At 41.9% G+C, this 26,001-nt stretch overlaps 1 protein-coding gene across 1 annotated transcript in view; it reads right to left on the bottom strand.

Annotated features, from left to right (window-relative positions):
- LOC115477536 (lipoxygenase homology domain-containing protein 1-like) overlaps window positions 1-26,001 on the bottom strand; it is a 428,353-nt gene that overhangs the window by 169,900 nt on the left and 232,452 nt on the right. Inside the window, exons 22-24 of the mRNA XM_030214471.1 lie at window positions 22,445-22,632; window positions 17,749-17,959; window positions 11,726-11,880 (exon numbers count right to left, since the gene is read on the bottom strand). Coding sequence (XP_030070331.1) covers window positions 11,726-11,880; window positions 17,749-17,959; window positions 22,445-22,632 — 554 coding nt within the window. The remainder of the gene's footprint in view (window positions 1-11,725; window positions 11,881-17,748; window positions 17,960-22,444; window positions 22,633-26,001) is intronic.

Raw genomic sequence — 26,001 nt, 5'->3', positions numbered from 1 at the left:
TGAGTAGAGAAGGAGGAAGAAGAGAGAGAAGAGGGGGAGGGAGAGAAAGACAAACAGAGAGGTCTAAGAGGTGGGCAAAGAACAGAGCAGAGATCAGGTCTTCGGAAAAGCTTGAATAAACAGTTAGGTCTAGGTTGCCGTAGTCTGGTCTGATGTCATTCAGTCAGTAAGCTAAGGAGACAAGATTGAGATTATGGTATTTTGGTTCAAGTGACCATGTAAGGTTGTTAATTAGGCAGATTATCAGCAATGTAAGCAAAAGATAACTTTGTACAATCATAGTTGGTGATCTGATTGCTGTTCTCTGTGGATATCCGATGGTGTGGATCTGTTGGTAGGTGTGTCGGGAAGCCTGGAGGCGGTGGCGTGTGATGTCTTCAGGTGTGACTGCTGGGTTAGAGGGCTGGTGCTCCAAGTGTGCTTATGATGTGCTTTGATTTACCCTGCCTGCTGTGTTTGTGAAGGCTCTGTGCCCTGCTGTCGCAGTCACACTATCACAGCTTCATTAACATATAAATCTCATACCAAAATGAACATGTTTCAGTGCTTTGTCTGCATTAGGCCTCATAAAAATCTTTTTATTTTTTATGTTTTATTTTCTTTTGGTACAACCATTGATCTTTATTCTGGAGTGGGTCTTCTGGTGGGTAGATGGGGGGTGGGCTGTAAGTAGTGGCAGTGGGTTATTGAGTGGAGTGACTGGCTGGTCTTTACAAGTTGTGTGGCCGGCTTCTCTCTGATGGTCAATCAAGGCCCTGGTAATGCTGTAAGCAAAGTTCTGACAAGGGGTATGTGTGTCTAGGGGGTTGGAGGTTGCCGTTCTTCTACAAAGGGTTGTGCAAATCCTATTGAAGCATGGTCAGGATCATGTATGGCGGTTCCTTACAAGTTGAGTAGGCAGGTTTGCTCTGGTGGTTGATCAACCTAGGAATTACTGTGGGTAGTGTTCCGTGCGGAGGGGTGTGCAGAGGGGGGGGCTGCCATTATTCAATTGGGGGGAGGGGTCATACAGCTTCTTTTAAAGCATGGTCAGGAGTGGTCGTGGGTCAAATGGTTTACATCTCACTGAGTGATGCATGGACCTTTACACTGTGAATTGTGGATGCAGTTTGTATCGTTCATGGTAAATCCTTTCAGAGTGGTGCAGCTGGGTACTCTGTGGTTATACTGTATGCTGGAATTATGCCAGTTGTACCCTTATCAAGTGGGCCAGGTTCCTTGCTGGGTTTCTCTTGAGGTAGAGCATGTTGAAGAGGTATTCTATGATATGCACACTATGCAATGCTCGTTTGTGTCAGTCAGTCAGCTTTTGGCAGTACACTGCAGTCGTTTGGTGGAGGTCTCCCAAATGAAATAATTTGAGCAGCAGTTGGTGTGAGTCACTCCGGGTGCATTTGTTGGGGGATTTCTCAGTGGGGTGAGGGTGGTATGGGTCATGCTCAGTGCTGAAAGTGTGGGCATCAGTCTATGGGTCAACAGGTGGGAGAGTGTGTCAGGGTAGTGCTCACTGCTGGATGAGCTGGTTTGCAATCAGGGGAGGTATAGCAGGGAGTACCTTCTGTGCTGGTCTTGCTGCTCAGATGGATTCAAGGGGATCACCTATGTGATGTTGTTTGGCAGGCCTGGGAAAAGCCGTGAGAGTGAGGATGTTTGGTTTTGTAGGAGGGAGAGCCCTTGCGGCATCCAGTGTTCTCTGCATGTATACATGGAGTCTGGGCTGACCGCAGCCCATGGAGGGGGCAGATTGCTGGCACTCTCTGGTGTTGGGTTCCTTCATTGGGATCTTGTTTAGTTAGATGAATGAAGCATGGAAGGGGAGCCATGCAGCGGGACTATCCTGGTTCACTGTGCTCCCTGGTTCTGAGAGAAAGTAAAGATTGGTGAGATCCTAGAATCATGTGGAGGGCCTATGTGCAATTAAGGTATGTAAAACCATGTTGAATCCACAGTTTTGTCAGCTTGAATGGCTCGCGATCTTTCGGGAGCTTGTACTACAGGGCCATCTTGGATAATTCCACTTTTATCCCTCCCACATACCTTTTCTATACCTTGCCAAGTTAATTCCCTTTCCAAAATGCCTTATTGGATCTAGCTTGCATCAACTTATTATAATACTCTTCAAATTGTTACGTATCTCCTCCACCAGCTTCTCATATTTTGACACCAGTCTTCATATATGTGACAATACAATCAATGTGACCTGTTCAGATTATTGAGAAGGCATGCTGTTGAATGTTCTAATGGTTAACAGTGCAACAGATTGTGCAATTACTGGCCAGAACACTGTATCTACAGCATCAACTACTAAGAAACAGTGGGCAGACATGAGCTTTCATGTTAATGTTTTTTTACAGTTTGTGACTGAGACTGATTCTTTAAAGTGACCATCTGGTAATATGAGTCACAATGCTCCATGCATTAATATGTTCCCTCCTTGCCTTTCATACTTGCTTTTCAAATGAGTATTCTAATATGAAGTAATGGAAAACAAAGATTAGAAAATCAAGTCTTTTTTTGTCCTTTACACAGAGGGACACATGCACTGTGGAAGTCTGAATATTTTTTTACCTGAACAGAAGTGGGGCAATTTCTAGCCATTTTACACAGGTAGATTACAATTCTTCAATCATTTTACAATTACACATCCACCTGTAAATGACTAAAATACTCCAAAGTGGGTATGTATATTACTGCTACACTCAAAGTTATACCTGCTATTTGTATGACCCCTCCCTTGGCCATCTATCTTATACATTTTAGCGGTTGAATGTCAGTACTTAGATGTGTAAATTATACGTGACAATGGTGCCACTCCTGAAATGCCAAAAATCATGCCATCTTTTTGGAAGAATATTTTTGGCTGTATAATGATTCATAAAGGCCAAAATTACAGTACTTTTTTTTCCCAGGAAAAAAGGGCTGATGCTAATACAAGGCTAACCTTAGGGGCGAGGTGAATGTCACTCTGCCATCACAGCAGCCACACCCTCCCAGTAGCCACATCCCCATGGCACGGATATATGAAAAGGCAGAATTCCAGATAATATACCAGTCTCTAGAACACACCAACACACCTCCATATAGTACCTCCATATAGGGCTCAGGGCTCCATATAGTACCTCCATATAGGGCTCAGAGGCCCCATTTAGATTACTATGACAATTCTGGAAATTGCATCTTCATAAAGATAAAAACAGGATTGAGTCTGTCCAGAAGGTGGGTATTAAAATTGTCAATGGTTTTTGTTATAAAGTGTTTGGGGACTTACTTAAAAATCTCAATTTATGTAGTTTGGAAGAAAGGCTGGAGAGGGGAGGTATGATAGATACCTTTTGTACACGCTATGAAAGTATTTAAGTATTTCTCTTACAATTAAAAGGAAGGTCTGGAATGAGAGGGTATCAGATGTAGGTAAAAGGGGATTAGATTCAGGAGTAATCTAGGAAAATACTACTTTACAGAAAGACTGGTGAATGTGTGGAACACAAGTCCTAATGGATGTGGTGGAGACAAGTCTGCCTCTGAATTCAAGAAAGCATGGGACAGGCACTAGGATCTCTTAGGGAGAGAAAGATAGGATGATGATAGATGGACAGACTGGATAGCTATATGGCCTTCATCTGCCGTCATTTTCTCTATGTGGTAAAACTTTGTAGTAGTTTAAATCATTTATGTAGTTTATCCTGTTCCTTAAGTATAAACCTCCATAAAACTATGAGCTAGGTTTATTCCTCGGGTCTCCTTGACTCTCAAAAATATCAATTGATATGGTTAAAAAACCCATATTTTAATTGTTTTTTATGACACTGTAGGAAGTGGAGTGGAGGGGAGTGGTCTAGTGGTTAGGGTGGTGGACTTTGGTCCTGGGGAACTGAGGAACTGAGTTCAATTCCCACTTCAGGCACAGGCAGCTCCTTGTAACTCTGGGCAAGTCACTTAACCCTCCATTGCCCCATGTAAGCTGCATTGAGCCTGCCATGAGTGGGAAAGCGCGGGGTACAAATGTAACAAAAAAAAGAAAGAAATCTCCAGAAGAAATTCATCCTGTAGGCGCATTTGTGCCATATAATTACTTTTACTGATTGGTTATATAAGTACATGGAGAGAAGCAGTTGCAGGCTGAAAACCCTTGTGGGGCGTGCCAAGATGGCGGACTGACTGGTGGACGCTCTGTAGCATCTCTGAATCTTTCCCTGGTGGTTGAGATTTTCTCCGATGGAGTAAAGAAGCTGTTTTTTCCTCTCTAAATATGCCGCATACCAAGCGGAAAGGAGTAGTCAAGGGTTTACCGGTGAGAAACTCGGAAACTGCTCTACTTCAGACGACGCTCGACAGATATACCACTAGTACTCTATGACAGACCGGTTTGAGTCAAATTCCCGCAGTGGGAGACGTTGGTGGATCATCTTTCTCACAGGGAATAGAAACATCATTATCCTCACCGGAGGTTAATCCCCCGCCTTGCCCAGCAGGTCTCAGAAGAGGGCTAGACTTCCTGGAGACGTCCGAAGATGGCACAATAGGAGGTCTTGTTACCAGAACCCAAGCTGAGACGCTGGGAGAATTAAACAAAGTTGAACTAAAAGTTCCTGAGGCAGTAGATTCCCTCTGGAAAGCGATACAGACGCTGACTGCTACAGTTGCTCCAATCGTGAGTAAATTGGACTCTTTAACATCCGCATTAGAGACTTTTAAAAAAGAATCTGAAAAAACTAATGGTGCTGTTCAACAAGATCTTTCTACTCTAAAAGTAAAAACGAACTTGCTAGTAAAAGATAAATTGATGATACATCGAAAGATAGAGCAGTTTCAAAACTACAACAGGCGTTTGAATCTAAGGTTGCTGAATTTTCCAACTTCTTCAGAAATGAATGCGATGGCTATGTTTAAAAAATATTTGACTGAAAACCTTCAATACTCCCCAGATTTAATTCCCCCAGTCAACAAAATATATTATTTACCTGATTTAAAACATGGGGAGAAATTAAAGGAAGTACAGGGATTACAAAATTTAACTGCTCTTCTAGAACAATCTGCTAATGAGATTTCTGAAAGGAAAAAATTACTTGTTTTGTTGGTCTTTGAACAAGATCAAAACTCCATTTTGAAAATGTTCTTTAAAAATTCCACAAAACCTTTTCTTGGAGATAGAATATGGATCTACCCAGATGTGGTGAAAACCACACAGGATAGAAGAAAAGCTTTCCTGGCTCTTAGAGAAGAGACACGATTGTTGGGGGCAAGATTTATTCTGTCTTATACTTGTAAATGTTTGGTAAATTACCTAGATAAAAAATATGTCTTTTTTGAACCAGAGCAGCTGAAAGTTTTCCTAGAAATGAAAAAAGTGACCAGATAGTCCCTAAATATTAAGAAAATCTGGATTGAGATATAATTTACGTGAAGTTAACCAGGCCTTCTATGTTAAGATGTTTTTCTTCTTATTTTTATTCCACCAGTGATACTTAACGCCCCCTACTAGTCTGATTAGGTGGTCTAAGAATGAGTTATATTTTCTTTAGCCTTCTCTTAAATTTTAAGAGAGGTTAACTTACTTATTTCCTAATGTTTATCGTATGCGCTCTGTTTTTTTGTAACAAGATTTAATGCTTGTAATTTAATGTTGAAATTATAAATAAATAAATTAAATATATATATATAAGTACATAAGTAATGCCACACTGGAAAAAGACCAAGGGTCCATCGAGCCCAGCATCCTGTCCACGACAGCGGCCTATCCAGGTCAAGGGCACCTGGCAAGCTTCCCAAACGTACAAATATTCTATACATGTTATTCCTGGAATTGTGGATTTTTCCCAAGTCCATTTAGTCCCTTTTTAAACTCTGCCAAGCTAACCACCGTGACCACGTTCTCCGGCAACGAATTCCAGATGCGTTGGGTGAAGAAACATTTTCTCCGATTTGTTTTAAATTTACTACATTGTAGTTTCATCGCATGCCCCCTAGTCCTAGTATTTTTGGAAAGCGTGAACAGACGCTTCACATCCACCTGTTCCACTCCATTCATTATTTTATATACCTGTATCATGTCTCCCCTCAGCCATCTCTTCTCCAAGCTGAAAAGCCCTAGCCTCCTTAGTCTTTCTTCATAGGGAAGTCGTCCCATCCCCGTTATCATTTTAGTTGCCCTTCGCTGCACCTTTTCCAATTCCACTATATCTTTCTTGAGATGCGGCGACCAGAATTGAACACAATACTGAAGGTGCGGTCGCACCATGGAACGATACAGCAACATTATAACATCCTCACACCTGTTTTCCTAATAATACCCAACATTCTATTCACTTTCCGAGCCACAGCAGCACACTGAGCAGAAGGTTTCAGTGTATTATCGACGACGACACCCAGATCCCTTTCTTGGTCTGTAACTCCTAATGTGGAACCTTGCATGATGTAGCTATAATTCGGGTTCTTTTTTCCCACATGCATCACTTTGCCCTTGCTCACATTAAATGTCACCTGCCATTTAGCCGCCCAGTCTCTCAGTCTCGTAAGGTCCTTCTGTAATTTTTCACAATCCTGTCGTGAGTTAACGGCTTTGAATAACTTTGTGTCATCAGCAAATTTAACTACATCGCTAGTTACTCCCATTTCTAAATCATTTATAAATATATTAAAAAGCAGTGGTCCTAACACGGACCCCTGAGGAACCCCACTAACTACCCTTCTCCATTGTGAATACTGCCAATTTAACCCCACTCTCTGTTTCCTATCCTTCAACCAGTTTTTAATCCACAATAGGACATTTCCTCCTATCCCATGACCCTCCAATTTCCTCTGTAGCCTTTCATGAGGTACCTTGTCAAACGCCTTTTGAAAATCCAGATACACAATATCAACTGGCTCCCCTTTGTCCACATGTTTGTTTACTCCTTGAAGGAATTGAAGTAAATTGGTCAGGCAAGATTTCCCCACACAAAAGCCGTGCTGACTTGGTCTCAGTAATCCATGTCCTTGCTCTGTAATTTTGTTTTTGATAATAGCCTCTACCATTTTGGCTGGCACCGACGTCAGACTCACCGGTCTATAAAAATGCTAAATAGTAGTAGTAGTAGGAGGATCTCCCCTGGAACCTTTTTTAAAATGGGTGTTAGATTGGCCACCTTCCAATCTTCCGGTACCACACTCGATTTTAAGGATAAATTGCATATCACTAACAGTAGCTCCGCAAGCTCATTTTTTAGTTCTATCAGTACTCTAGGATGAATACTATCTGGTCCAGGAGATTTGCTACTCTTCAGTTTGCTGCCCCAGAATCTTAGCCGGTGGTGGGAGGCAGGGCTGGTGGTTGGGAGGTGGGGATAGTGCTGGGCAGACTTATACGGTCTGTGCCAGAGCTGGTGGTGGGAGGCTGGGCTGGTGGTTGGGAGGCGGGGATAGTGCTGGGCAGACTTATATGGTCTGTGCCCTGAAAAAGACAGGTACAAATCAAGGTAAGGTATAAACAAAAAATGGCACATGTGAGTTTATCTTGTTGGGCAGACTGGGTGGACCGTGCAGGTCTTTCTGCCGTCATCTACTATGTTACCATGTTACTCTTATTTGGAAAATAGAACACAATTTCTCTGCAGAAACTACATGTCAGCAAAATACCTCACCATAAAATACAAACAGAAATGTGTGGTGAAAAACTAATTGGAAATCCCAAGAATCCTAATCCTAATCTAGATACTTTTATATTGTGATTATCAAATATTTGGCTCATTGTGGATTTTAAAAAAAGAGTTCAACAGTCATTTCTGGGATGTCACAATTTTTAAACTTATCCAAACTTAATAATTCTTACTGCAGGTTAAAATTCACTACCACAGTGCACACTCAGGCATCCCACGATAGTTTTGCATTCTGCGCACTACCCACACTCTAAAAAATAAAAAATATTTTTTTAGCACTGGAGGCGTGTTTGGGGGGTGGAGAATAGATATGCCCAGGTTTAATCAGTTAGTGCAGCTGCATCGCCGTATACCCTGGAGGAAAGAGAAGTTCAGGGGTGATATGATACAGACATTCAAATATTTGAAAGGTACTAATCAGCAAATGAACCTTTTCCGTAGATGGGAAGGCGGTAGAACTAGAGGACATGAAATGAGATTGAAGGGGGGCAGACTCAAGAAAAATGTCAGGAAGTATTTTTTCACGGAGAGAGTGGTGGATACTTGGAATGCCCTCCCGCGGGAGGTGGTGGAGATGAAAAAGGTAACGGAGTTCAAAAATGCGTGGGATAAACATAAAGGAATCCTGTTCAGAAGGAATGGATCCTCAGAAGCTTAGTGGAGATTGGGTGGCAGAGCTGGTGGTGGGAGGCGGGGCTAGTGGTTGGGAGGTGGGGCTAGTGCTGGGCAGTCTTCTACGGTCTGTGCCCTGAAAATGGCAGATGCAAATATGCAAACATAGATCTACCAACCAGAAACAGAATCGGATCATCACGATCATACCTAACCTTACATTACCCAAATTGCAAAGGACTTAAATACAACTTACGCATCCAGCTTCTCCTATGTAAGCACACAATGATGGAATGGACTCCAAAAAGCTGTAAAAACAATCCATGACCATCTAAACGTCAGAAAATCACTAAAAACCAACCTCTTCAAAAAGGCTTACCCCACTGATCCAACTTAAATCCTCACACCCAGCAACACAGCACAACTAATGATCGTACAGGACAATATTCAATCTTCATTTCCTTTGACCTTCACGGTGCCTGACACACATCTACCTCATTCGAGCACAATACAACCTTGTATTTGTTATCAACTGACTGGCGAACGTCTTTAAGGTACCACGTAAGCCATATTGAGCCTGCAAATAGGTGGGAAAATGTGGGGTACAAATATAACAAATAAACAAATAAATAAATAAATATTTTGCTGCTTCATTTTGCTTCCAGCATCTCTTCTCTCAGTATCTTTGAATAAGCTCTGTCCTTCTCTTGCTCTTCTCACTTCATGACCCTATTCCCTATGTTAACTGCCTGTACACCACTCCATGGTGTACAGGCTCTCCACTGTGGTCTTGGTTAGCTATTTTGTGCCCTGGTCATTCCTGCTGCCAGCCTAAGAGGACACGGTTTAGAAAGGGAGTTACATGAACTAGTGAGAGCTGCTACCTCACCTCCTTCTCTTTGTACAGCAAAGTCACCCCATCCTACATTCTGAGCTTTCTTTCTTCTCATCTCTAATCTTACCCTTCAACCCCCTGAAGCCCCTGACCCTCAACCTTTCTCCTCCACTAAACCCTATGCAATGTCTTCATCTAACTTCATCTAACCTTCCAAATCACTTTCGTTCTTTCCCTGAATCTATGCCCCACCTGCTTAGTTTGGAAACAAAGGTTTTGCTAGAATAGTAGAGAATGGGGCATGGGCTGATGCATACTCCCCATCGTTTCTTGGAGTGGGCTGGAAAAATATTGGTCCACTTCTGTATGGACCTGCGGAGATTCAGTTATAGAGTGGGGATCATTGGTGCCCAGCATCAGTGAGGTGAAAGGAGTGGAAGTTAAAAGATCCAAATAAAGATCTGTGGAAAGGTTCCTCCCATTCAAAAACATCATACCCAGTTGCACACACACATATGAATCCCCTCCCCAGCTATTCAAATATAGTAACATAGTAAATGACGGCAGATAAAGACCTGTACAGTCCATCCAGTCTGCCCAACAAGATAAACTCATTTTACATGGTATGCGGTGATTTATGTGTATACCTGAGTTTGATTTGTCCTTGCCATTTTCAGGGCACAGATCGTAGAAGTCTGCCCAGCACTGCTCTTGTACTAAAAGTTCTGAATTAACGTTAAAGCCCCTTAAAATTTACACTCTAGCCCATCAAACATACCACACTCAACCATTCACTACCTTTGCAATCATTCCTACCCAAATCTACTCATTCAGTAACACTTAAACCCTTACTCAAGATCATGCACACATAGATACCGACTATATATTTGAAGACACTTTCTTCTCCAGCTCCACCTGTCCACAACCCCATCTCCAATCCAATTTTCAGCCATGCATCCCACCCATACTCACTTCTAAAATATTTAATGTGTGCACATAAATCTTACAAAGAGAAACGTGGTTTTATGTCGTACACTTTCTTGTTTATGACATGGACTTACCACCCAGGAACACTAAAAGATCAGCACGCACATTCCTGAATCTCCATTTCCCCAGCTGCAAAGGACTAAAATACAAATTAACACATGCATCCAGCTTTTCCTACATAAGCACGCAGCTATGGAATGCATTACCACTTGACGTAAAAAAAATGTGCGACCTAACCAACTTTCGGAAATCACTGAAGACTTGCCTCTTCAACAAGGCATACCGCAACGATCCATCATATGAACTTTAACGCAATACCACTTTATCTCTTATTCTGAATGTGATTGCTTAATCTACTATCAGGCTTATTTTCGAAAGTGATCGCTTGCTATTTCCCGACATAAATCGGCGATCTCTCAAAAGCGGCGAAATCGGTATAATCGAAAGCGGCTTTTTTGACAGCATCGCCGCTTTCCCGTCGCCTCGCCGGCGAAAGTTCAAGGGGGCATGTCAGTGGCGTGTCGGTGGCCTAGCAAAGGCGGGACATGGGCGGGCATGGTCATGGCTACCAGATGGCTGGCTTTCGCGGATAATGGAAAATCAAAAGCGGCATTAAGCAGTATTTCGCCGGGTTTACTTGGTCCTTTTATTTTCACTACCAAGCCTCAAAAAGGTGCCCCAACTGACAAGATAACCACCAGAGGGAATGGGGGTTGACCTCCCTGTACTCACCCAGTGGTCACCAACCCCCTCCCACACTAAAAAAATACAAATCAAAACCTTTTTTTACCAGCCTGTATGCCAGCCTCAAATGTCATACCCAGCTCCCTGACAGCAGTATGCAGGTCCCTGGAGCAGTTTTTAATGGGTGCAGTGCACTTCAGGCAGGCAGACCAAGGTCCATCCCCCCCTACCTGTTACACTTGTGGTGGTAAATGTTAAGCCCTCCAAACCCCCCGAAAACCCACTCTACCCACATGTAGGTGCCCCCCTATGGTAATGGTGTAGAGTTGTGGGGAGTGGGTTTAGGGGGGGATTTGGGGGCTCAGCACACAAGGTAAGGAAGCTATGCACCTGGGAGCTTTTTTTGGTATTTTTTAAATATTTTTAGAAATGTCCCCTAGGGTGCCCGGTTGGTGTCCTGTCATGTGAGGGGGACCAGTGCACTACAAATTCTGGCTCCTTCCATGACCAAATGCCTTGGATTTCGCCGGGTTTGAGATGGCCGGCATTTTTTTCCATTATAGCTGAAAAACAAAAACGGCGATCTCAAACCTGGCGAACTCTGGCATTTGGCCGGGCTAAACCGTATTATCGAAAAAAAGATGGCCAGCCATCTTTTTCGATAATACGGTTCCGGCCAGCTGTTGCAACGCCGCCAAAATACATCACCGGTGATCTATTTCGCCGGCGACGTTCGATTATGCCCCTCCACGTCACTCATGATCTTTATGTAATACCACTTGTATCTCTCACTCTGGAATGGTGATCTCCATGACGGAACAATGTAAGCCACGTTGAGCCTGCAAATAGGTGGGGAAATGTGGGATACAAATGCAGCAAATAAATAAATAAAAGAAATAAATGACTCGATTAATTCTCAGAGGAACAAGGCATTCTTAACGAGACTGAACAATCATACTGTAAGTCATATTACCTGTCCTCTAGTAAAAGTAACTGGACCCGTGTCTGAATTATTCAACCACCTTTTCCCAGAATTGCCTCTTTCTCCATGAATAAAAATGTAAGCATCTCCAGTCGCATCAGCATTCTTTCTGTCTCCAGTGTAGACACGAACTGTGTATTCTACAACTAAGAAAATAAAGTGTCATTATTATAGATAGTTTTAACACCCCACTGCTTGCATACCCGGGGGTAGTGGCTCAATGCTGCTATTCTAGTCATTTCCCTGCATATATACACACATAAGCTACATATAATTCTATATCTACACACATTTCTTCATTAGTGGGTAGTTTGCAGATGGACAGGGCTCACTTACACATGTGACTTAGAGCATGTTGTAAGTTATGCATGTTGTTCCCAAATATAGATGCAAGTTCTTACACCAGCTGATGCCTAATATATATGCCTAATATATGCCTAATATAAAGGAATGGAGGTGCCTATTTTCCGTTATAGAATTAGCTTCAAAGAAGCACCACCCCTAGGACCTAAATATAGGCGCCTCTGTTCATACATTCTACCAATTCTACCAATAAGTGTTATTGACAGAACAAACCAACATGATGATAATAAAGTCAAAACCAAGGACTGAACCTTTTCTATGTTATATCCCAGGGGTAGGCAACTCCGGTCCTCGAGAGCCGCAGGCAAACCTGACCTGCCTGCGGCTCTCGAGGACCGGAGTTGCCTACCCCTGTTATATTCTAATTACTCTTAGAGGTTCTCATTATATAATCACATGCAAAGGTCCATTTCACATGGAACACAGAGATCAGAATTGAGCTATCCAGGTCCGGACATGTTCAGCTCCTGCACTGTTTTTAAAAAGGCTCTGATGACTCACCACACCCCCCCTTGAAATCTCTACATGGTGTGTATCTCCACAAGTAAACAGCAGCTTTCTGAATTTCTTTTTTTTTTTTTAACATGAAATTTTATCATTTTATGATATGCACAGAAATAATTGTGAAAAACAACAATAACATGAACAATAGTTATAAAACAGATTAAATAAAATTGCTAACAAGATGTATTCAGAGGCATTCAAATAACTTCTATGAAGACTTCAAGTATGTCCGCATCAAAGGAAATTAAGTTGTTGATGGAATAGTATGCAAGCATTGTAAGTAATTGTCCAACAAAATAAATAAATAAATAGTTGCAAATAATGCAACTTGAAATTCTGGTAGTTCGATCGGTACAGCAAAGGCATCAGATTCTAATTTTCAATTACCTGGCGATTTACTTAACTCACAATGGTCTTCAATCTTCCAACCACTTTCTGCACCTAGTTTTATGCGATCAATGTTTTTTCTTATACCATAGAGCTGTATGGACTCCAAGGAAACTTTACATTGCTAGTCTGAATCCCACTAATCTTTATTGGAACTGTAAGTCTCAAATAGGTATGCTTACTCATATGTTATATGCATGTACGCAAATACAAACGTTTTGGAATAATATCTGGACTATTATATCTTGAATATTTCATTTTAATTTCCCTATTTCACTTCCAGCTTCCTAAATTTCTACCTCTACATGTATGTGATCTACACATAGAAAACAGCTATTTACATGTGGAGATGCTTGTAAAATAGAGGTCATAACCACTATTGCACAGATTAGAAGAGTCAGGATGTCACATTCCTCTACCTTGGGATTGCACACCAACTTTGTCATGACAGCTCTGCCGTCTCCCCAGGGGGCACTTTGCACTGCATTGGGGGCTGGCACTTCTGGGTCCACCATGGTTTCTGCTCCTCTGCCTCCTCGGGGGGGGGGGGGGAGGTTTGCACCACCCATCGGGGCCGTGCATCCGGGTCCACCGCAGCTTCTCCTTGAGGAGAGCTCAAGTCGAGTGGAAGGACTGTTTATCCTGATGCCACATGGGAGTTCCCTGCTGACATCACACACCGTTCCTTATTCAGCTGGTACCTGCATCTCATTCGGCGCTGCAGCAATGGCTCTGGACACCTTGGTTTCCTGTGAGTTGCTACTTTCGTTCTTCTTTCCCTCTGACCCACACCTGGTACCTGACTTCTCCTGCCTGCTGCCTGACCTGACCCATGCCTCGTATTTGACTTCTTCTGCTTGCCGCCTGACCTGACCCACGCCTGGTATCTGACTTCCTCTGCCTGCCACCTGATCTGACCCATTCCTGGTGTCTGGTTGCTCCACGTCCCGCCATTCACTGTAACCTTCCGGCTTGCCCACTGTTTTGGAAATCCAACCAGCTGCCTGAACCTGGGGGCTCAACTCTTGGGGAACGATGGTTGGTTAGGTGAAGACCAGGGGCTACATCAGCTGCCTGTCTCTTTTCCTCAGGGACGGGCCAAGAGCTCATCTTTCTCCAGGGTGTGACACAGGATATGACAGGTTGTAGATAATTCAGTCACATAGGGAACTTAGAGGGGCCTCTTTACAAATCTGCGATAATCACTAACACGTTCTTAGCATAGCAAAAAAAAAAGGCTTAATGCGGAGTGCACTGAGGCATCCTGCAGTAATTTGTGGATGTGCACGCGGACAGTGGGTGTGTTCTGCATTAACTGATTAGTGCAGGTTTAGCACATGAGTCCCTACCACTTACAAAATAGGTGGCAGTAGGTGGTCACCTGCTAAAAACCACGCACTAATAGGAAAATTAGCGCGTGGACATTAATACAAAAAAAAGAGAAAAATCAGCCATTTTCAAGGCCCTGAAAGAAAATGGCTCCGAGTATCTGAAGAATAGGATGATCCCCCCATACACCGCCAAGGACATTAATGTCCTCCCAAGGACTTTCACTAACTACAACCTCTCCAAAAGACATTACACGATGTGATACCCGCAAGCGAGCCTTCTCCGGAGTAGCCCCCACACTCTGGAATGCATTGCCTGAAAGGCTAGGCTTAACACAAGACTATCTCTACTTCAGGAAGCAGGTGAAAGCTTGGCTCTTCAACCAAGGCTTTAATGGAAGAAGTAACTAACTTGTTAGTCTCACTCACACACACAAGGATTGACTCGGGCTGCACATACTGCAGGAGAACATGTTTATCCACTCCTACCCTAGCTGAGATGATATTTAACCATCTCTCTAACCTCATGTGCAACTTTTTTCAAATCAGTCACCTTACTTTCTAATTCTTCCTACTTTCTTACTTATCCATATGTTACAACTTTACCTTACCCTTTACTACAAATTATAATGTTCTATTACGTATTGTGTAGTCATTGCAAGCAGTATACCATACCATACTTTGTATTGTTACTTGAATATTTTTACTGCTATAATTGCCTATTGCTCATGTTTGATCTATTCTTACTGTACACCACCTTGAGTGAATTCCTTCAAAAAGGTGGTAAATAAATCCTAATAAATAAATAAATAAATTTTACCCCAGTGGTAAAAATAGCCTTAGCGTGCAGGAATGACCTACATAAGGGCGTGCTAAAGCCACTTTTTCCTGCTGTTTGGTAAAAGGGCCCCATAATTTGAAACATTTAACTTACACGGTTTCTAATTACAGTCCACTCCATTTATGTGCACATCAGTTAAGTGCATATTCTTTTGATCTGCACTACAGAGTGCCAGTCCCACTTCAAATATTTTAGTACGCAATCACTCTGGTTAAGCACAGCAGCTGTAAGCACATGCTCTGTTTACATGCACATACTTGACTGTTCCCATTTACATGCATGCAATGACTGGCACTCCGATGTCCTTTCACTGGTGTGCTTCTGTCACTACTGTATTATTAATTAATAAACAGTGCTATACTGGCTTGGCTACATTTATGTGTGATGTTTTTACAACATTGTCTACTGTCTTATTAATAACTAAATGGTGCTACTCTGGCTGTGTAAGTTGTAACACATGTGGAAACAGACACAGTTCACAATAGGTTACACATTATTTATCAGCCTCATAGGAGGGTCATACATAAACTCAGCAGGCTAAAGTTAGAGCATAAGGTGGTGAACTGTATTGGGAGTTAGTTGACTGGCAGATGGCAGAGGGTGGTGGAAAATGCAGTTTACTCAAGAGGATAGAAATGTAAGTACTGGAGTGCCGCAGAGACTGGTACTTGGGCCAATTCTAGTCAACATATTTTTGAATTACATTACTGAAGGGTTAGAAGGAAAAGTTTGCCTTTTTGCAGATGACACCGATATTTGCAACAGAGTGGTCTATCTGGAGGGAGTGGACAACATGAGAAAAATGGTCAAATGTTTGGCAGTTATAATATAATGCGAAGAAGTGCAAAGTGATGCACTTGGGGGTGCAGAAATCCAAAAGAGCACTATGTGCTAGGGAGTGAGAGACTGACTTGCATGGATCAGGAGAGAGACCCTAGCGTGATAGTGTCTGAGGATCTCAAGGCAGCAAAACAATATGATAAGGTGATGGTTGTTGCCTGAAAAATGCTAGGCTGCATTCTGAGAGAGGCATAACCAGCAGAAGAAAGTCATTGATGAGGCCCCACTTGGAGTATTTTGTCCAGTTTTCGAGGCTGTAGCTCTTCAAGGACATAAAAAGATGAGGTGGTTCAGAGGAAGGCAACACAAATGTACAGGGTTTGTGACATAAGACATATGAGAAGCGGCTGGAGGAGTTGAATATGAATACGCTTGAGGAAAGGAGAGAGAGAGGTGATATGATCCAGACATTTAAGTACCTGAAGCATATTAATATTCAAACAAACCTCTTCCAGAGATGTACAGGCAGTAGAACTAGAGGACATGAATGGAGGTTGCAGGGAGGTAAACTTAGTACTACTACTACTACTACTTAGCATTTCTATAGCGCTGACAGGGTTACGCAGTGTTATACAAGTTTAAACTTAGGGGTAACATCAGGAAATACTTTTTCACAGAAAGGGTAGAAGATACATGGAACACCCTTCAAGGATAGGTGTTAGTGTCAAAAATGGTGAGCAAATTCAAAAATGTGTGGGACAGACACAGGGAATGCCCAAATAGAAAGAGGATAGAAACACAGCATGGCTGATGAGATGTTATCTTGGGAAAGAGAAGTGAGAACTGAGGCCAATGCTGGACAGACTTCTACGGTCTGTGCCCCTCAAATGGCAAAAGACAAGTGAAGCTTCAGCAGCTCCAATGTTGTAGATCACTTTATTGTCATGTGCTGCGAGTGAGGGTGCTATATAGATCAGGGTGGAGGGGAAGACATCTTGACTGGTAAGTTGAATACTGTCAGCAATACTTGAGGGTGATATGTGGTTATAACCAATTGTCATTTTGCTGCACATCCATTTTTGCTCCCCCCCCCCCCCCAAAAAGCCTTTTTTGCAGATGTGCTGAAAAATGAACCCGCGTGTGTCCAATACACACCTCTACACCAACGCAGACCACTTTTCGGCGCACCTTAGTAAAAAGACACTTAAAGAAGTAAATACAAAAAGTGACTAATGAAGAATATAGCGACTTTATGTGCATGAATGCATTAGCAGTTGTAATATGTCTCTTCTGATGGTCAATTACAAATACAGTGATACCTCGGTTTTCGTTGATAATCCATCCGAAAACAATCAACGAAAACCGAAACAGACGAAAACCAAGGCAATTATTTCCATATGAATCAATGTAAATCCAATGAACAGGAGAACGCATGGGTTGCCCTTTGTTTTTGCAAAATTAGCAGCAAAAACCGAGGCAACCAACGAAATCCGAGACAAATGTTTCACTGAAAAAAACCAACGAAAATAGAAACCGACAATAACCGAAGTCAACGAAAACTGAGGTTTCACTGTAGTTAAAATGGTGAAAAATTACCATTACTCGCATGGGTGATTGTGATTAAGTATGCGTATAAGAACATTTGGATTGCTATGATTGATTTTGATTTACTGACATCTAAACTTTTAAAAGATTTTTTAACACTCTTTAAAATGATTGATAGCTCCTTATGTAAGTATGTAAATGAAGCCAAAGGTTTTAAACATTTAGCCCAGTACATTATAGCTGAACAAAGAAGGAACTTAAGTTACCAGGGAGAGGATCTTTGCCTGCACAGAAAGCAGGAAGTTCCAGACACTTTTCTTCATTAGGTTTAAACCAACAGTCAAAGGTAAGCCACATTTCCTGGCTAGTGCCTGAGTGCTTCATATGCAATGAATCCAAATGCCATGGTTCCTTCAGCTGAGCGCTGACAGCAGATACCTGCACTTTGTAGATAGATCCTAAGCCTTCCAGTTCATCCTGTGTGACAAACAGGGTAGCAAAACGGTATTTAATTTAATTTTAATATCCTCTGCCTTTCCAAGAACATAAAAGGGTGATTTATATATAGGATGCAGAAAAAAGTGCTATTCTATAAGCTGCACTTAAAGTTAGGCCTGGTTTATAGAATAGCACTTACGCCCGGGAATTGCATCTAACTTTAGGTATGGCCATTTGCACCAACTGAAATGTGGTAGAAATGTATGCACCTGAGGGCCCTGTTTACCAGGGACATAGCCAGTATGGGGCCATGGGGGCCTGGGCCCCCGTAGATTTGCCCCTGGACCCCCCTGCCGATGACCCGACGACCCCCCTCCTGCCGCCGCCTACCTTTGCTGGCGGGGAACCCCAACCCCTGCCAGCCAAGCCGAAGTCCTCTTCTTCTCAATCCCGTGCAAGGCTTTGTTCTAGTCTGACGTCCTGCACGTTGTACGTGCAGGACGTCAGATTCACAGAAACAGAACGAAGCCTTTGTTCTGTTTCTGTCAGTCTGACGTCCTGCCTTGTGGGGGATTGGGAAGAAGAGGACCTCGGCTGGTGGGGGTTGGGGTCCCCCGCCAGCAAAGGTAGGCAGTGGCAGGAGGGGGGTCATCGGGTCGTCGGCAGGGGAGGGTCGGCAATGGTGGGGGGGGTCAAAGTTGGTGGGGGGTTTAGCAATGGCAGGGGGTTCAGCAATGGCGGGGGGGTCAGCTGCGCCGGGGGGGGGGGGCTAAAATGTGCCCTCCTCCCGCCAAAGTCTGGTTACGCCCCTGCTGTTTATTAAGGTGCAATAGCATTTTTAGTGCATGCGCTAAACTTGGAGACATCTATATGGGTGTCTTTAGCATTAGCACATGCTAATTTTTAGCACACGTTAAAAATGCTAGCGCACCTATAGCGTAGCTTAGTAAACAGGGTCCTGACTTAGGTACATCCCCCCCCCCTTATTCTATAATAACATGCATAAATGCTAGGAACTCCCCCATTCTGCCCATGATTTTCTCATTTCCACGTCCCCTTTCTTTACTCATGTATAAAATGTAGGTACGATTCTGCACCTAAATTTACAGGCGTAAATTCAAATTAAATCTAATTAGTGCAATAATTGTTTAAAAGATAATTACTCGTGTTAATTAGCTCATTATTTAATTAAATTGCATGCACAATTTTTGGCGATATTTATAGAATTAGGGGGATAGCCCACTCACCACGGAGTATGATAACGACCTAGTCAAACATACAATAACAAGCAAATACAACATCAAAAATTTGAATTCACAATACAATCTGCAATAAACTCTTACTTAATATTATAAACATGCAATCAAAATATTAATGGACCTATATATATATACAGCAAATTATAAGTCTGCCAGCATGTTGAAAGTGCAAAACTTTCTTATATATATATATATTTTTTTTCTTCAGCAGTTACATAGACAAATATCAAGTTATTTATCTTGTTAAGCAACCAGATATTATCTGTAAAATAAGGTCTGGTTTAAGTGAGCGGCAGAGGTGGGGGTAGAAATTCTGTTTAGTGGTGATATTGAGCTGGTGCGGTCACCACTGAATTCATCTATTAAGCACCACTACTCAAAAAGGCAGCAGCACTGAATATATGTATTAAGTGCTAACTTTGGGGTCCTTTTGCTAAGCTGCATAAGCGCCTACATGCGCCCAATGCAGGTCAATTCCGAGTTACCACCTGGCTTCTGTGTGGCCCGGGCGGTAATTTCATTTTTTACATACAATGCCGAAAACCAGGCGGTAATCGGCATTGTTCACGCATTGACAATTACTGCCTGGTTAATGTGTGAGACCTTACTGCTAAGTGAATGGGTGGTGGTAAGGTCTCAGACCCAAAATGGACGCGTGCCAATTTTGATTTTGCCGCACGTCCTTTTTCGGCAAAATAAAAAAAAAGGTCTTTTTTACAGGAGCACTGAAAAATGGATCTGCGCATGTCCAAAACATGCGCCTACACTAGTGCAGGCCATTTTTCAGCACACCTTAGTAAAAGGACCCCCTTTGGTCCTTAACTTACGACAGTGATTACCCCAGCTCAATACTGGTCCCTAAAGGGGGTGGTTATTAAGGTGCATTATGACCATAAGGCAAGTTTTTTGCTCCTTAATGCACGTGAAATGACAATAACGTGTGTTATGTTACCATAACGCATGTTAATATTAGTTATTGTGGGATACATAGCAAAAGGTGCGAAGCATGCAAATGTATGCAAAACACAGTTATCATGTTTTAAGCATTACTAAATAGGAGCCTAAAAACAGTTCTAACAGGGCCAATAATTCATGTATTATTAGTGACGCTAATACATGTCAGATTTATTTTTTTGAAGATATTGAGTTGAGGGCTCTGTTTTCAAAGGCATGCTAGTGTTCATTAGCATGCACTAAAAGTTAGCACGCGCTGTGCAGGCGTCCATAAGAATTTTATGGGCGCATATACAGTTAGCACACACTAAGGGGCCCTTTTACTAAGCTGACTGGGCGCCTATGTGCACCCAACACGCGTCAATTTTGAGTTACCACCCAGCTACCATGTGGCCCTTGCGGTAATTTCATTTTTGCCGCGTATCCGCTACACGTGCTGGAAAATAATTTTTGTTTTCTGGTGCGTGGCAAAAACCAGGCGGTAATCATCATTCTACGTGCATAGATTATTACCGCATAGTTACTGCGTGAGACCTTACCACTAAATCAATGGCTGGCGGTAAGGTCTCAGACCCAAAATGAACGCGCGCCAATTTTTATTTTGTCACACGTCCATTTTCTGCAAAAATAAAAAGGCCTTTTTTACAGGCGCGCTGAAATTTTTGATTTAAACACACCCAAAACACGTGCCTACACTAGCGTAGCCCATTTTTCAGCGCACCTCAGTAAAAGGGCCCCTAATTTTTAGCGCACGCTAATGAACGCTAGCACGCCTTTGAAAACAGGGTCCTGAATTTGTTTAGCTTTTTTGTAGGATTATGGATGTTTATTTTATGGAAGCATGTTATGTGGACTATCTGCTTACTAAGGATTTACACAGGCAAAAAAAAAAAAACTTAGTTCTTTCTCAGGATTTTCTGAGATTTTCTTGATTTTTGGTAATTCTTTTGCTGTGTAACACTCAGAATTTAATTTTAAAATATTAACATTAAAACTTTTGAATATACACACGTTGACTCCATGTGCATTAATTTATACATCAATGCACATTAAATTGATTTTGTGTAACCTATAATTTTTCAAGGCAAGTTAATGAATGTACAAACTTCTTCCATACCAGCCATGTCAGTGAATAAAAGAGTAATTGTGGCTGGAGTCTAAGTCCCAGCTGCTTCTGCCTCTGCCTCTTAAGAGATGAGCAGGGACTATGGGCCCTAATGATTTGACAACCTCATTCCAACTGGACCACTCCCAAAAACTGAGCAGGGACCATGAATCCCAATGTCATATCTCAGCCTGCTATCCCCCAAGACCTGATGTAGGGACAAAGGAGAGTGCCAGGTTAGTCAGCAGCATTTACTATTTGGATTAAACAGGGTAGGGAGAATTGGGATTTATCTCCCCATAAACTGTAAATATATATATATTTTATATCAGGTGGAATGGGTGCAGGTTGGAGGCCTAGGGGACAAGATCTCATTGAGTTGAGCAGAAACAAGAGTAATAGATAAGCAACTAGTCATATATCAGGAGAACTCAAAAACACTTAAAACTATTACATTGGGGCATACATATGCAAACTGAGGAATTGTCATCCGTGTACCATGCTTTGAGAGGGCTACTCCTTTGCTGATGCATTTGCATTAGCTTCCCATTAGGGCCAGGATTGTATTCAAACTCTGTGCTCTCATATTTCAGATCTTGTATGGTATTGCCCCCGACTATATGTTGCCCCTTGTTACTTTGCCTTCTCACAATTCAGTCTTTGGTGCAAGAGACTACCTGCGTCTTTATTTTCCTACCTGTAAGAAAGTAGTTTATAAATCTATATATTTGGCTACTTTTTCATACCAAGGTACTAAATGGTGGAATTCCTTGCCAATAAATATAAGATCCCAACATGATTACTTGGTTTTTCGTAAGTTTTTGAAATCTTTTCGTTTCAAAATATTTCTGTCAATTGATCCTTGTGCCTAATCTCCGTCTTCCATTCTCCCCATTATGCTTTTAGAATTCTTTATATATTTACGATTCTTTCCTTATTGATAAGTGTGGGTTTATGTATTTTGTTTCATATTTTGGAATGATTTCTTTTTAGCTTGTTAGTCACAATGAACTTGAAAAAGTGCGGGAAAATGTGGGGTATAACTGTCATAAATAAATAAATTAATTAATTAAACAGCTGCTGCCTCTGTCTTGAAACTGCAACTGAATTAAAACCTAGAATGTAGACCACATTAATCATAATAAATCTACCGTTATGGTAATGAAATGCCTGCTGGTGAAATATGAGACATGAGAACTGAAATACTTTGATATGTGTTGTTTTTTCTGCAATTTGAAGTGGCAGAGTTTTTTGATCCTGGTCTCCATAGAAGACAAACAAAAGGTGTGCTGGACTGCTTGAGCTCTTTAATTCAGATCCAATGATGTCCACTGTCCAGAAAGCAGATGAATTTCTGTTCTTAGGTGGAGTGGGGCAAAACGCCAGTCTTTTACCTTAAAAACAGAGAGAGAGAGAGAATAAAGTATGGCATGACAACAGGAGGGGAATAGAAAAAAAGCAACACTGAGCCTTCAGGATAGAGATAACGGTCGTCCTTTAATCTGAAAATGACCCAACACGGGCCGTGTTTCGGTGTACAAATGCCTGCCTCAGGGGTCAGAATGGTTCTTGTGTTTAATATGGAATAATGGAAATGAACCACGAAGTTAGGGCATATTGCCCACTACGTTATGATTGTCCTATTAATCAAACAGAACGCGGTCTGTGAAAAAAACCGCTTTTTGGCATTTTTTTTACAGACGGCGTTCTGATTGATTAATAGGACAATCACAATGCAGTGGGCAGTGTTACTTTGTTTCTGTTTCTGTTTATGCTGTTTTTACCCTCTCTTCTGTGACTATGACAACAGGAGGGGAAATTAAGTAAGAGATAACAATTCTTTGTTAACCAAACAGTGCGCTTGTTAACCAAACAGTGCGCAAAAGTGTAGTGTTTATGGTAACAGTTTGTTGGGATCCATAAAGTGATACTTCTTCCACAGAAAACAATTCACATTTGAGTTCCTTTCTAATCCTGACCTTTAGATTCTATGGGATCCTTTTACTAAGATGCACTGAAAAATGGCTTGTGGTAGTGTAGGTGCGGGTTTTGGGCGCATGCCAATCCATTTTTCAGCGCACCTGTCAAAAAGGCCTTTTAAAATTTTTACCAAAAATGGACGTGTGGCAAAATCAAAATTGCCGTGCGTCCATTTTGGGTCTGAGACCTTACCACCAGCCATTGACCTAGCTGTAAAGTCTCACATGGTAACTGGCGGTAATGACCTATGTCTGCCAAATCTCAAAAATGAAATTACCGCAAGGGTCACGCAGTAGCCGTGTGGTAACTCCATTTTGGCGCGCGTTGGGCGAGCGTAGGCACTTACGCGGCTTAGTAAAAGGGCCCCTAAAAGATTTTTCTTGGAGGACAAATGGCTTTTACTATATATTTCTCCCAATTCAGGAAATTCATTCATGCTAGAAGTTTTACTTACAGGTGTATGATATTGTAAAAGAACTCTCCCTGGGGAAATATGTATGTATGCCTTTACATTACAGCACTACATACCAGAGGGGTTGACTTCCCACTTAGGAGCATCTAATACTCTTTCAAATAACTCATTTTATTAAAACAAGCCTGTTTCAAACACTTAACAGATCATTTAAGACAGCAGTCTTCAACTTGGTCCCCGGGTCCCTCTTAGCCGGTCTGGTTTTGCAGAACATTCACATTGAATATGCAAAACGTATTTGCATGCCTTGAGTCTAAGAACCAGTTTCATAAATGCAAGTGTGCCTGATGCATATGCATTATAGATATTATGAAAGCCAAAACAGTTGGAAGGGAGGATGAGCAGGACTGGGATGAAACTGACTGAGGAATAAATGTTGAATAAAGTGTAATGCTGAAATGTCTGCTAGTATTGAATAGTGACATGTTACGTTTCTCAGTACTACTTGGCCGACAACAGTAGCTGAGGTAACAGATATGGTTTGAGGCATCTATGGCGTAGTACCAGGTTACATGACAGACCTAATAGATCTACCAACTAGAAACAAAATCAGATCATCAAGATCATACCTAAACCTATACTATCCGAACTGTAAAAGACTAAAATACAAAACAATCTACGCATCCAATTTCTCCTACATAAGCGCACAACTATGAAACGGACTCCCAAACACAGTGAGAACAATTCATGACCACTTAAACTTCAGAAAATCACTCAAGACTCACCTATTCAAAAAAGTCTATCCCAACGATCCAACATAAAATCCCAGCACCCTGCAACATATCTTAACCAATGATCGTACTGGACAATTTATAATCTTTACCTCTTTCGACCTCTTGTTACCTGATCACCACATAACTTTGTATCTGTTATCAACTGAATTGGCAACAGCCTCTACAGTACAATGTAAGCCACATTGAGCCTGCAAACAGGTGGGAAAATGTGGGGTACAAATGTAACAAATAAATAAATAAATAAACTATACCATCTTTCCTGACAGATATATCAAAGCAGATTACAGACTAAAAATAAGATAGAAAGACATGCCTGATAACATATATAAAAAAATGTATGCATGTTAATGTTCCAACTTTTTAAAAAATACCTTTTTAACAGTAAACAGTGGTCTGTGTGGCAGTGGTTCTGGTGCCAAATGACTGCATGTGCTGGAAGTCAGGTGCCCCCAGCCAGAGGGAAGGGCATCTATGGCAGGAACATTTAAACTCCATAAAGAGCAAACATTTTCATGGACAGATTGCAGGCACAAAACTCAAGAAAAGCCTTGCTTGGCCTTGTCCGTGCCATGGACACTACAGTGCCTGAGAACTCTGTACCTGCTTTTCAGCAAAGACCAAGCCCATGTCTGAAATTACCCATGGGAACCCTGTCATTCCCTTGATCTTGGGCCTGTTGCAAAATGCACCTATGAAAATGAGCAGCACAAGTGTATTGCTCCTTTTCCCATGGGTTTGAAATTTGTCCTCTTTGTATACAGGCAAAGGGAATTATATTTAGGAGTAATTTTGAAAGACCATGGGGAGAAATTATCAATGTGGGCTACTGTTAAAATGTTATTTTACTATTAACCCCAGTTATTAATAACTAGGGGGCCTCTTTATTAAGCTGCACTAAATGACATAATGCAGGATGTGCTAAAGCATTCTGCGTTATTTTTGCCCTCTGAGCACGCTAAGCAGTGGCGTAGCTATGGGGGGCCACAGGGACCTGGGCCCCTCAAGCTGGCTCCAGGGCCCCCGGTTTGGCTGGTGGGGGTCCCCAACCCATTGATTAATTAGCACATAGATTAAATAGCAGGATAGAATGGAAAGCTTTTTTATAAGAGAAGTACACTACTTTTCTGTAGGCATAGTCAAAGACTGCATTTTACAATGGGTAGTTCCCTTTAAATATTTAGGGTACCCTGATTGGTTGATGATACAGGCGTCTGGTTTAAAACGCCGCCGCCATCTTAAAAGGCAGACAGAAATACTGCTCGCACCGATATCAGGTAAGAGAATAGAACAATCACACTGGTCCACGGATTCCTTAATCTCTCCAGTAACTCATTGCTGTTTATTTAATTTTAGGTTGATATAGAAGGTTAAGGGTTCAGCTCCTTAAGAAACTTTCAGCGAAACAGGAGCTCGCTGTTGGGCATACCCATTGATATCAAGCTAAACAACAAGCTAAGTATATGTTCTTCTATATGCTATAATACAATAGAAAGAACAAAAAAAGTATAAAAATTAGTTGCCAATGAGGTTTTTGACTTGTGAGGATACTCGCCAGCAGTTTACTCAAAGAAACGAAA

This window comes from Microcaecilia unicolor, chromosome 1 (genome assembly GCF_901765095.1).
Source record: "Microcaecilia unicolor chromosome 1, aMicUni1.1, whole genome shotgun sequence".
Classification (NCBI taxonomy): Eukaryota; Metazoa; Chordata; class Amphibia; order Gymnophiona; family Siphonopidae; genus Microcaecilia; species Microcaecilia unicolor.
This window is presented reverse-complemented; position numbering and strand designations above follow the sequence as displayed.